We start from the raw sequence: 13963 nt of genomic DNA on the forward strand, positions 1-13963 counted from the left end.
GCGCTAAACAAACGCTGTAACGTTACTCGTGCTCTCTGACTGCAGTTCAATTACTCACTGTCTATACACACGCATTACATTACCTTCTTCCGTCACGTTGTCACCCTCCTTTTATATACCCGACTACCCTATATCTAGTAAATACTAGAGCATTCGCCAAGGTACAAGATAGTTCTAGAAACTAGAGGGCGCCACACCAGTCACGTGACCTCGATGACGCAACATAATTTTTCAACCAACCTTAATCACACTTGTATGTATTTTTGTTTTCACAAAAATGTTTAAAAGAGGACTTTGGAAAAAAGTATATATAATAAACAAAACCTATGAAAAAAAAAAGCTTAATAAACTGGTAATTATTCTTTGGGAAAAGATAAGATTCCTGCTTTGTTTATAATAATATCTTGACTTTATGCTGGTTCAAGTTAGAAAATTGGTTGTTTGCAAAGTATTTAGGCAGAAAAAACTACTTTTTTTGGCCAATGAGCTTGTAAAAACCTTTATTTTCATGTTGCAGCCTATTTTTTAATCAACTACAGACTAGTAGTATTTGTAGTTGGAATGGGGCAGATACACAACACATGCAATACAAACTATTTACTCATACACACCTTTAACAACCATATAATAAATCTTCAAAAGTAGGTTGAAAACAAACCACATACAAAATTACAACTCGTGTAACTACTTGAGAAAGTGAACAGAGCAGATAAAAAAATTCTCAAAACTAAACATTTCTCAATCTCACTGACTGACTTACGTTGTCGAAGGCTTCTAGCTGTATAACAAACAGACTTACCATAGCTATACATATACCAAATAGAACAATAGCACAGTACTATAATTTTTCTAAACATCACCAAAAAGAGGAGCTATTTGACATACATAAAGTAATATCTTGAACAGGGAAGCCATTTTAAAATACACATGTCAGCTCCCTCGCTCCCTATACTGAGTAGATGTAGTCAAATAAAACAGTGAAGGGGTGTGGTCTTCTTGATCTACAGCACTGTGTGACAAGATTTGGAAACTGTGAGTAATATGGAGTATGTGAACATAGAGTGAACCTTGAGAGAAGCTTCACTATCTTGGCTAGAAGACAAGTTATGCTCTTTTGCAAGGAATTTATAATATATATATTGTAAATTAAATCAAGTTTGCATTCATGAAGCATTTAATGTGTAGCATAATATTATGGTGCACATACACACTAATAATATACATACAGGATATCAACACGAATGAATGGTGCATAAGATCATGTCATCTTGTATAAAAAATGTGCATGATCAAGTGGAAAAAATAAATTTTTTTTAATTTAAAGTGTAGGAATGGGTGCACCAAAAAGTGAGGAAACAAGGTAAGAATGGGCATGGTGTAATAAAACTTCCTCTTTACAACCTCACAAGGAGGCATGTCCAACATTGGGTTCATGCTTACTTCATTTTCCTATGTTCTTGATATTATACAACTTATGAGTACATACAATAGTATATCTATGATTCTTTTACTTTTGTATAGACAGTAACAAATCCATGACATCAATACACAGAAACCTCTTAGGGGGGACAAGTTGTCAAGAAAAAAAAAGTTATGAGTCCACATGAATATCTGATTCTTCTTGTGTCATATAAACATTACATGTATTGTTTCCAATAATTCAGTTGACAGGAACCTCTAGTCATTGCATGATAACCATAACTAAGTTTGATAAGTTTAGTCCTCCTGGCATATTGTATACAGTATAGAAAGAATAAAGGAAGTGGGTATGGACTGCATATTGGACACATCCCCTTGTAAGGTTGTACAGAGGAAATTTATTATATCATCATGCCCATTCCTACCTTGTTTTCTCATTTTTTGGAGCACCCATTTGTACACTTTTAATTTCTTCTTTAATATTTTTTTTCTATTTGTAATCCAAGTTCAGCTGACTAAGATAGATGCTGATAGCTTTACATTAATGTGAATATTGAGTGGATTGTCTACTCTCCACCTTCTGATGATTTGAGTAATAAAGCTTAAGATGACTCCTTCACATAATGTTCAATAACAACCTGAAGGATAGCAATGGGAGTCTCTTATCATTTTTGCCACTAAACAGATTCCAAACTTACTGGCTTATAACTCACACTACAGCCAGTCATTTGTTCTGAAATTTGGGATAAGTTACTGGTTACCTCCACATTATTCTGTTCACTCAGTTAGTGGTAGCATGAGGGGTGGAGAAATTAAGTCTGTTTCTTAGCACAAACTAAGAGTTATTAGCTCAAGGTTATGATAAAATATCTCTCCAATCGTCATTTTAATTAATACCACGAAAAATAGCATTATTCATTTTATCATATATTATATGTTCTTTACCTATCTAATTAAAATTATTTATAAATTTTCTGGTATTTTACAGGACAGGAACTAGGAAATTTTTGTGGCCATACAGATGAAGTACTGGATGCAGCCTTTGACATGATAAGTCATCATGTGGTTACTGGCTGTGCTGATGGAATAGCTCGTATTTTTGATGTTATGAAACAAGAGTGTTTGACAGAGCTTAGTGGACATGAAGGAGAAATATCAAAAGTAAAGCTGATCATTGAGTTTTTTAAAACAATTCTTGAAAAGTTTTTAGAATTTTAGGAAAATCAACACATTGATAGCACATATTTTATGTAGTGAAATTTACTAAAAGGCTTAAAATTAACATGGTTAATAACATAAAGTATTTAACAATAAAAAGCATACAGATGTGACTTTTTACTTCAAGCATTCAAATTAAAACTTGAGCTCTACAAGTACTTGCAAAAGACCACAAGCTATTAAAGTAATAGTTTATCATTTTAGGTCACACAATGCAGATTTTTCTATTTTTTTTTGCAGGTTCTGTTTAATCCTCAAGGTAATAAAGTCTTAACAGCAAGCACAGACAAATCAGCCAGAATATGGGACCCCTTTTCTGGGTGTTGTCTACAAATTCTACATGGACACAAAGATGAGATATTTAGCTGTGCTTTTAATTATCATGGGGACACTATCATCACTGGTTAGTGTTATTAAGTTGTATGTATTTGCACCTTAGGATTTGTACAAATAAAAAAAAATTGAAATAAAAACAGCTGCTTATGTGTTCAATGGTTGTACTTAGGTTTTGGCATATTTCAGTTTCTATCGATGTAAAGTTTCAGAAAATATTAAATATTGTTTAAATTTGTTAATAGTCTGTATTGATATTCAGTGAAGAAGTACCGATGTAGATAAATATGAATAACTTAAGAATTGATGTTCAGTGAAGAAGTACCGATGTAGATAAATATGAATAACTTAAGAATTGATATTCAGTGAAGAAGTACCAATGTAGATAAATATGAATAACTTAAGAATTGATATTCAGTGAAGAAGTACCAATGTAGATAAATATGAATAACTTAAGAACTGATATTCAGTGAAGAAGTACCAATGTAGATAAATATGAATAACTTAAGAATTGATATTCAATGAAGAAGTACCAATGTAGATAAATATGAATAACTTAAGAATTGATATTCAATGAAGAAGTACCAATGTAGATAAATATGAATAACTTAAGAATTGATATTCAATGAAGAAGTACCAATGTAGATAAATATGAATAACTTAAGAATTGATATTCAATGAAGAAGTACCAATGTAGATAAATATGAATAACTTAAGAATTGATATTCAGTGAAGAAGTACCAATGTAGATAAATATGAATAACTTAAGAATTGATATTCAATGAAGAAGTACCAATGTAGATAAATATGAATAACTTAAGAAGTTACAAAATTTTATTCATACTTGATACTCAATATTTTGGTGGTTTGGGGTAAATAAATTATTATACTCTTTTTTTTTTATGACTTTCCTAAAAATTTGTATATGTCTAAATGTTTCATAGTTTTTTCCTTAATACACACTATTTTAATTAGGCTGCAATATTAGAATAGTGCACCATTTTCTCAGTCTCTCTTAATTCATTACAAATAGACGTATATAACTTTTTAAATAAATTATATATAGTCGTTAGAGATTAATGTAATTCTCATTTACTTTTATTTAAAAGAAATCCATAAGATCTTCGATTTATGTGGTTTTGCATTCTGTTTTGTTCTAAACACACACACACAATATTTAAATATCATGACCTTTCTTTAAGTTATTGACATTTACTCCAATATATATTTTCAGACTAATATTTAATGAATAAATGCATTTTTCCTTTGCAGGAAGTAAGGATAATACTTGTCGCATTTGGAGATGATACAAGTTTCATTTGTTTCACAAATACCTGTGGTAATTCATAAACATCAATCTGTAAGTATAGTATATTGCCTACAAATGCATTTTTTTTTAATACAACTTAACAGTTTCTTTAAAAAATAGACTATTAAATTTCCCTCTTCAGAAGTGTTTCTATTTTGTACTAATACAAGAAAGTTGCTCTGAGAATTAAACTAAATTTGATATTTAGGATTTATCTCTTTTTAAGTTAGTTGCTAAAACTTCTTTAACAAGTAACGTTTGGAGATGACTTGAATGGATAGTGAAAGAAACTTTAATACAAATGTACAACGTTTCGACAAGCTGATGTCACCATCAGGTATCTGGTGTACTTGATGATCATATAAGTTAGTTGCTAAAACTTCTTTAACAAGTAACGTTTGGAGATGACTTGAATGGATAGTGAAAGAAACTTTAATACAAATGTACAACGTTTCGACAAGCTGATGTCACTATCAGGTATCTGGTGTACTTGATGATCATATAAGTTTGTTGAAACATTTCTTTCACTACCCATTCAAGCTGTTTCCAAACTTTATTTTCCTAATCATCACATTTCTTTCTGAAGTGTTTTTCATTCTCCTGCATGGTCTATATGATTCTTAATGTAGTTATTCTAGATCACAAGTTAGTCCAACAAAATGATTTAAGGTTTACTATTTAAACAACATGCTGACCATATAGAAAGTTTGCATTATAGCTAATGTAGTATTTTTACTAAGAAAATACCATTGTGATTATCCTTGTACTGTAAAAACATAAATAAATACAACTAGGTACAAAAAAACTGCCCCAACTACTTTGAGTTGTAGCAATAGCTTTAGATTTGACTTGTATATATTTATGCCTTTTTTTTCGTTAGATGAATGTACGCCTTTGATTTAACTTCACAGAATTATTAAACTGAAAAGAGATATTACAGATTAATTATGTTTTTCTGTATCATTTTAGTAAATAAGTTTAAATATTTCTTCTTTTCACCAAATAGTATTTGTGTCAATAGTTATTTTGTAGTACAAAATATGGTAAAACTTTCAGTGTGGTTTACACAAGAGATATGATGAAATTATGAAAAAAGACAAAAAATGATTTATGACATCTATAATTTTCTTTCATATACAGATAAAAAACTGGATAATGGCTGAAGTGCATCAGTTGTCATCAGAATCTTCCATAAAATGGTCACACTTTCATATACTTTTGTGATAAAAATGAAATGTTTATTATCTTGCATCTCCTTTTTTTTACCATTATCATTCAAATAAAGTTTTCAAATGGTCCATTTTTATCTGGTATAAATGTAAATTTATTTCCAATATATTGACATTCTGGTAATACAGCTTGTGTGAGGGTAACTTCCTAAGTCTACAAGTCTCTTACAAAATTTACCAGGACAGAAGTTTGTTCTGCTGTCTCTTGTGACCTTAAGTGAAAACAACAGTTGCTGCCTGAACCAGAAGCTCTTGTCTAGTACAAAACTACTGTCAATTTGTAATAATAAACAATATCAATACTTCAGTTTCTGTTGTTGCTAATTTCAGCAACTTTACACTTTCTCTAAGATCTAAAAACTATGTCACAGCATGGTTCTTTCTCCATTTCTAAGATCCTGAAGAACAAAAACCTTCAATCTTGATAGTCCTCTAAAACAAATGACTTATTTCCTCTTGTCTATCAACAATGTTTTTGTAACAATTTCTAAAATATGTGAAAGTAGCAAGATCCAGCACAGGAAATATTAATTTTAACCATTCATCTAACACTGTATGTAACATACTCAATTCTAACCAAACCACCTTATCTAATGTTAATACATCCAAACATTTCCTTAATATGATATGTTAAGGATTTTTTTATAACACAGGCAGATGTTAAAGGATAGTTTCTAATTCCTTATTTCTTTCTATCAATTAAATATATATATATATATTAGAAAAAATGCAGTTTTTCTGAAAAACGTTTTTATAAAATGAAATTAAGAATACATTTCTTAAAAAAACATAGAAGGATTTGATTTTACAAAATAAATAGATACTTAGAAAATCTTCAAATGTATTAATTATAGTCAACAATATAAAAATATTTAATGACAATGTGATTTCACTAATTACCTGTATTTAGTATTTCAGTTTATTTACTGCACACATGTACAGGAAAAGAAGTATACCATTTTAAGGAGTATCAGTAAAATAAATTAAATTTATTAGCCATGGCTATAGAGTAATTAATTCTTTTCTTCATGTCTAGATGTTGCAGCTTACACTTGGCTTTAAATACAGGTACTACAATCAACAACCTTGTACTGGCAGCAATGAAAATACTGGCTACTATAACACTTTGAATGTATATCACACATTGTATTGACACACAAAATTATAATGAAATTGTAAGCTTTTTCATCTTCATAAAATCCTATTTCAAAATAAAGCACAATTGCAAGTCAATTAACATTAATGCAAAGCAAGTCTCTTTAATGAACTTATCTGTAAATTTATAGAACATTTCAATTCTATAAAGCATTATGAGATGATTTCTACTGAAGACAAGACAATATTGACATGCATATGATGAATTGAAGATGAGGAATGAAGAGACATTTTCTCTTGTTATTAAGAGATCATAAAACTAGAAAGGGACCAGGCAATACTTTGATTTTAACTACTTTAAACAGGAACTTATACCTTTACATTTCTTTAAACATCTTTCAAACACTGCACAGATCACTTTCCTTAAAACAGAAGTTGGGTGGAGTCTATTTTTGATAAGTCTGTCATGCATGGGTTTCTACAACTAGTTCACACTAAGTTCTAAACAGATCGTAGCGAGTTGGATATACATCATTTCTCACAAGGTTGATTGTCCTGTTCCCATTCCATACTTTTATGTAGATTAGCAAAGAACTGATCAGCATGAAGGATAAATAAATCTGAGTACTGCCACAAGGTGTTTCAGGAAACTAAACATGAGACTATATGGAATTAATAAGCTTTAGATTAATTAATAAATCAACTACAAATTCCCCAAGGCTAGTTGACTATACATTAGTCAACATATCTGTTACTCGTATCACTGGAAATATCCATTATTAGGCTCATTAACGACCACAGCTAGTCACACACCCAAGCAATTGACAAACACAACTCTACAGTTAGAGACAACCAGAAATCACAAGCTATCCTAATAAGCTAAACTCTAAATAATCCAAAATTGGTACATTCATAGAAAATTAGTTTACAGAACTACTGTGAAAACAATTATAAACAATCAGTGGGACTAGCACAGCCACTCTGACCAATGTACAATTAAGGGAAAAGAAAAGAAACTACTTCCTGCTAACAAAATAAGTATGCAGCCAAGCTTATCAAACTATATGCAGATAGATATAGATCAACCTATTAGAAGTGCTTACTTTTAAATGTTTTGGAATCCAATTAAGTTAGTGTTTATTTCTTTTAATATCAACACCACCTAAGGATCACTAAGATCTTGTTGGAATGTGCTCCTTTTAAGATATCATAGACTATGCTCAGCTAAATATTTACAAACATATCTTGGTAACACTGCAATCAGCTGTCTTGATCTATCTGTACAAATACAAATAAAACAAATCTTTTCAAACACATAGTCTTCACATTATCTGTAGCCCTTACTTAAAAGAAGGACAAATAAAATATAGAATTTATCTTGGAAAGCTTACACTTTTGATTAATCATTTAGATTCAACAATTCTTGTTTCATATTGAAAAATGGGGCAAAGGCATGCTATTTACTTCATATAAGACAGGTGTATAATAGCGTATTAATTTTTTACTCACTAAAAACAAATATAGTGTGATTGTGGGTAGCATCATAATGTTAATGATACCTCATCAATTTCAGTAATACAGTGTTCTTAAGACCTGCGAAGTTATAGTAAAATATAATTTTTAGTTTATTACTTTTCTGGACAAGCATATTAGCAATGTAAAGAACCTGAAAGAAAGATTTTACAGTGGAAAAAGCAGCACGTTTCAGACTGACATGAATAAAGTCTAGTCTTCTTACGCAAAAGGGAAAAAAAACGACTAACCATAGACAATTGTTTATCATAATGCTTTTAAGCAGGCCATGTGCATGGTTTGTTCAACACAAAACTACTCTACAAAAAAGATTGTATGGTACTTACATACACAGAATAAGTCTCGCATAAGATACAAAGTTTTAAGCTCGATAAAAATTCATGTTATGTAATACACACTTGAAGCTCTTTAAAATTGCTTGTGAACTTGTAAGTACAAGCAGTAATCTTACAAATAAAGCAGTATGCAAATGTTGACCTTATAAGTTATTTTTAGTTTTGCATTATGATGAGAATTAATAGAAAAAAGTAACAAATTCACAATCAGCCAAGTCATTAAGCCTAACTTTAGGCCTCCTTTACACACAGTTATTCATGCATATTAAATGTATGCATTAGGAAACGTTATTAACTTCTTTTCAAGGTGTTGTTGAACACACCTCAGACTTTAAGACAGACTCAATACCTACACAGTATGATAGTTTATACATTATATAACAAATTTTAATAATTCACCACACATTACTTAGAATATCCTACAATAGCCTGATGAGGCATCAGAAGTTACCTCAGTTGTCTTTTTATGAACAATTTATACTTCTATAAAAACCAACACCATCAACAATAGTAGACAAGAAACACTACAAACATTTTAAATAATTTGTCACTAGAATTTATAAAGATGTGATTGTAACAGTAAAACAACATGACATATAAAAACAACATTATTAAAAATATCCTCTCCATTTTTTTTCCAAAAGCCTTTTCTTCTACAAGATACACTATTAAAACTGCCTCAAAAGTTCTTGGGCAACATTTGACTTGGTATTACAACATCCCTTAAGGTGTATCACCAGTATGATTATTAGTCTCAAGGCTTTTGAAAACAGTTTAGTTCATTTACAACTTTTGTTAAAACATTTTTTTTAATAAACCTTCTAAACAATTAAACCAGTCTAGAAATTAAAAACCATCACTTAATAACATAGTAATGTCTCATATCTTGCATAGTCTAAAATATATATTTCCAGTTGTTGTTTTTCTTTTTAGAACAAAGTTTCTAAAATTAGAAGTTACAGATTATTTAAAGATGCAGACATAAATAAAGAAATTATATCAAGTTTTAACTCAGAAAGAATCTTTTTTTTTTTTTACCTATGTGATTTTTCTCATTTTATTTATCCAGGGAGCTATACTAAAAATGGCACAAAAAGTTTAAGTTTCTATACAAACTAATTCTTTAGGTTTTGGTTTTGTATTCCTTCAATGACTAGATCATTTGAAATTGCTGCACCTTTTTTGGTTCTTTGATGCCTTGTGGATACAGTGACAACGGATGGCTAAAATGACCTAACTACATGTTTGCCATAACTATTTCAGCATAGATGAAACATTCAGTGATGCCCCCTGGACACAGAACTCAACTGGCTAGGGATGTTGACATGTACATGTGATCACAATGACAGAGACATCTGAAAGAACTAGATCATGCCCTTATGAAAGAATACTTCCTCATTCCTATACAGGGGCACACAAATGACCTGATGCAGGATCAAACTTCATCTTTAAATATATCTATGACAAAAAAAACAACTAAGTTTGCCTTACTTCTTCTTACATTAAAATGTTAGTTAAAAGTAATTTCCAGTAATTTCTTTCTTTGAAATAATAAAAATATGTATCTGGTCTTGTAAAAAACTTCAATTTTATGCATTACAAAAATATAAATTACTTTTTCTTATTTTCCTTTCATTGTATTATATGACTGAAATGGCTGCTCCACATCCTTTAAAATAATGGCAACTTTTTTTGTAAAGCTGATATAAAAAATATCACAGCAATGACTAAGATTAAAAAATATGGTATGAAAAACATTTTTGAGGAATCTCAAAGTGTTAAGAACTGCATTTGCTAATTTTCATTTAGGTTTCTACTGTGGTAATTAGGTTTTAACTTTTAAAGGAAGAGATAAAAGTTGTAAGTAAATTTTTTAACTTTCCATTGATACCAGCACTCCTATTAGGTTTTATTTGGATATTCCCAGATAATTTTACTTAAGATGTGAGGGAAAGGATAATGCTGAAAGAGTTTAACTAAGCTCAAGTTTGCCATCCTTCAAGGTTTAAGCTTTAATAGATGTAGTCCTAGAAATAAAAATTACATGGTTAAAAATACAGATGTACCTACCTTCATAAATTCTTTTAATAATTTTTCTCTTTTTAAAATCTTGGCACACCTGTTGAATGTCCAGCAACTGGCACTGTAAACAATTTGAATAAAAGTTATGTACATATCTAAACTCTGAAACAATATTTTACCAATTTATTTTACAATTCCTATAAAATATTGCAGCTTTGATAAGTTACAAGGGTTCATGATTTTGATATAAGAGTATGTTTATGAAAGTATTTTATTTATTCTAAAAAAACAAAGCCAAAGGTAACTGTCATTTTAACGCGTGAGTATGTCTTAATATGAAAAGTATAGTGAGTATGAATGTTTTCAAGACTTACATGATACAGGCACAAATGGTTGCTGAACATGCATGGCTAATGCTTGTTGGTAAGCTGCAGAAGCACTAGGCTGAAAGACTGGGATTCCACTTTTGTCCAAGGCTGGACGTTTCATGTATGGGGCCATTCCTGGAAAGGCCTATATAACAAAAATTTGGTTAATGATCATTCTTAGTCTAAATTCCTTATGTTTATATAAATAATTCTTTTTTGTAACTTTAAGACACAGGCAAACTATATATATATAACTAGGTATTTCTTACAGCAATGGAAAAATAAAACTAAGTTTTTACCAGCAAACCTTGAATTATTGGCTAGATACTAACAACCTAATGTGGCAATATACACAATAACAAATTGGTTCAATCTTATTCAGTACTACAACACAAATTGGCTTGTCTATACTGTCTTAAGAAAACATGATATACCACATCCAACTGTTTCTCTGATATAAGATCTATTTTACATTATTCAACAGATATTAAACAATTATTAATTGTCCTATTGTTGTGGCATCTACTCTACAATTAAATGCAAAAATCTATTCTAACATAGAAAGAATCTGAAGGGCTACCTTACCTGTTTCATAAGATATGGATTTTGAGAGACATTTTCACTAGATTAGATGGTTGCTAATTTTTAAATTCCTCCAAAAAAAGAGTAATAAATGGTAATACACACAAGAAAAGCAATTTAAGTTCCAGCTAATTCTTTTAAATACATAAGTTAATAACTGAATTTCAGTTAACCAATAACTTGTACACTTGTACTTTTAGTATTTTTCTTATTTATATATGTTTAAAACTGCATTAAGTTTATAAAAAAAAATGTTTTTTCATTGTAAGTATATTTAGGCTGTCATATTAATAAATTCTTTAACACATAAAATAATACATCCCCCCCCCTAAAAAAAATCTTAACATTAACAATTATGAAACTTGATACATTCGATTTGTTTTACTTAAATATATAAACAATTATTATCCAAGTTTCACTATTGTAAGGTATTTTATAGTTACTCAAGAAATTGTATGAATATTACAAGCTCTCTAGCTGTAAGCAGTGTTCTCATTACCTTTATCTACATGCCATGTAAGAAATACAAACTATAATCAATTGATTATTGAAAACTTAATTATTTTGAATACTCTCATGGTCAGAAGATAGAAGGATACAAATTGACTTGTTCTTTTTTACACAATTTAAACAATAAATCAGACACTTTGAACCATAAGAATAGATTTGCATTCAATTAATACAGTTTAGCACTGGAGTTATAAGAAAGAAAAAAGTCTTAAGTCAGAATATCAACTAGATCAGCTCGTCTATACTGTCTTTAGAAAACATGATATACCACATTCAACTGTTGCTCTAACATAAAATTGGTGTCACATTATTCAACAGATATTAAACAGTTATCAACTGTCCTATTGTTGTAGCCTGCTTCCTAATCTTAAAAGTCATAAAACATAATTTTTCACATTTATATATGGTTTATTATATTCATAAGCTTTTCAAATTCTATCACCACTCTTTAGTTGTCACAACTCTGGATAAATTCTCTATTCCCAACTGTACATCTAGCCTAACAGCTGTAAACATATGTTCCCACTTTTCAACTTAACAGCTGCTACAGCTTGAAATGGTTAATTAGTATCCACTTAAGGCAAAAGCTATGGAAATTACCCATTCTCACCTAATTCAGCAGTTAATACAACTTTAGATGTCTCTCAATCATTTACTTGAACAAGTAAAGTAGTAACTGAAGATATGTTGTTGTTTTTATCTTTACCAATGCTTCCTAAGTTTCTATCTTTACAAATACTTCTTCCATTGGTAAAAACCATTTATGATCAGCTTTAACAAATGCAGCAATACATACGAAACTTCTCTATCCACCTTATTCTACTACAGGTATGAGAGAAAATCCTTATTCTCCACTTATACAAGCATAAAAAAGCTGTTTTGTTCTCCCACTATTTTATTCAGTAGCTGCTGACACTGAGAGTGAAATTCTCCATTCTTTATACATACAGGTAGAGCAACAGGTTTGAGCCTATTTTCTTTTTAACCTTCATTCAGCAACTGCTTGAACTGTAAATGAATTCTATATTCCCCACTTTTAGTGCTAAGGATATGAGCTTTTATTTCACAACTTTAATCAAAAGCTGCTGAAATTGAGAGTGAATTCTTCCTACTTCTACAAATTGAGTAACAGTTATGGACATGCTAATGTGCATCTAAAACACTTCTGATTCCATTTTTGATATGAGGCATGTATAATACTGCACTGTCAAATATGATTTTGCTGTTACAGTTTAAGTGTAAAGAAAACAATTATGTGTACATGTTGACAATTTTGTTTGTTATCCTTATGACTGTGTAGTCAGGTGTTGCATATTATACGTACTAACTTTTGAATTTAATTTCACATGTTCTGCTAGTTTTTAAAATAAAAAATAAAGAGTATGAAGGCCACGATGCAATAATGCAATACAGCTGGCAAAGTCTGCCTGATACAACACACTAAAATATGCAAACCCTTTTCACCTCTAAAAGCTCCTTTAGGAGTGGGGTTTGATCATACTAAATAAATTTTATTGCCACCTCTTACCTTTCTTTAATACTCAATGGTACTGATAACTCCAAGTAGTCTAATGCATAAAGTAATCAAAATAAAAGAAAGATAACCAAAAGCAATACATTGATCTATAAGTTAAATATTCATGAAGCAAATCTACTGTTATTCAAAGCTAGCCTTAATGAACAGTCTAGCCATTACAAAATAACAACAAAAAACATCCATGTACATGCAGCTACAGATGCTCACTGGCTTTTAATTCATACATGTACACAGTTTTAAGTAGATGAATTATCTTGTAGATCTTCATACAAAACATAGTTACATATTGTTACGACAGCGGAAGTCGCGTGATGCTGGGAGCATACGCACTGGAGTTTCTCGAATGTCCAAGTATTTGCTAGATGCCCTCTTTTTTAGTATATAAGACTGATGAGAAAAACCAGTGGGATTGAAGAGATAGATAATTGAGTCAAGCGAACAGTAGGCACCGTAAGTGAAGTGTGTGAATCACT

At 30.3% G+C, this 13963-nt stretch overlaps 2 protein-coding genes across 3 annotated transcripts in view; one reads left to right on the plus strand and one right to left on the minus strand.

The window, feature by feature from the left end:
- The first annotated feature begins 2398 nt into the window (after window positions 1-2398).
- Window positions 2399-6603, plus strand: LOC111089003 (dynein assembly factor with WDR repeat domains 1-like). The gene is made up of 4 exons (XM_022400565.1): window positions 2399-2580; window positions 2878-3040; window positions 4243-4330; window positions 5420-6603. Exons 1-3 carry the CDS (start codon window positions 2467-2469, stop codon window positions 4275-4277), a joined length of 312 nt encoding a protein of 103 aa, XP_022256273.1. The 5' UTR covers window positions 2399-2466; the 3' UTR covers window positions 4278-4330; window positions 5420-6603.
- Window positions 5591-13963, minus strand: part of LOC106471957 (muscleblind-like protein 3) — a 65978-nt gene continuing 57605 nt past the window's right edge. For both annotated transcript variants that reach the window (XM_013932582.2, XM_013932581.2), the window contains 3 exons: window positions 10868-11006; window positions 10542-10614; window positions 5591-9929 (listed from right to left, as the gene is read on the minus strand). In XM_013932582.2, the coding sequence (XP_013788036.1) occupies window positions 10574-10614; window positions 10868-11006 (180 nt within the window). In that variant the 3' untranslated portion in view covers window positions 5591-9929; window positions 10542-10573. The remainder of the gene's footprint in view (window positions 9930-10541; window positions 10615-10867; window positions 11007-13963) is intronic.

The sequence above is a fragment of the Limulus polyphemus genome, unplaced genomic scaffold (genome assembly GCF_000517525.1).
Source record: "Limulus polyphemus unplaced genomic scaffold, Limulus_polyphemus-2.1.2 Scaffold4988, whole genome shotgun sequence".
Taxonomy (NCBI): Eukaryota; Metazoa; Arthropoda; class Merostomata; order Xiphosura; family Limulidae; genus Limulus; species Limulus polyphemus.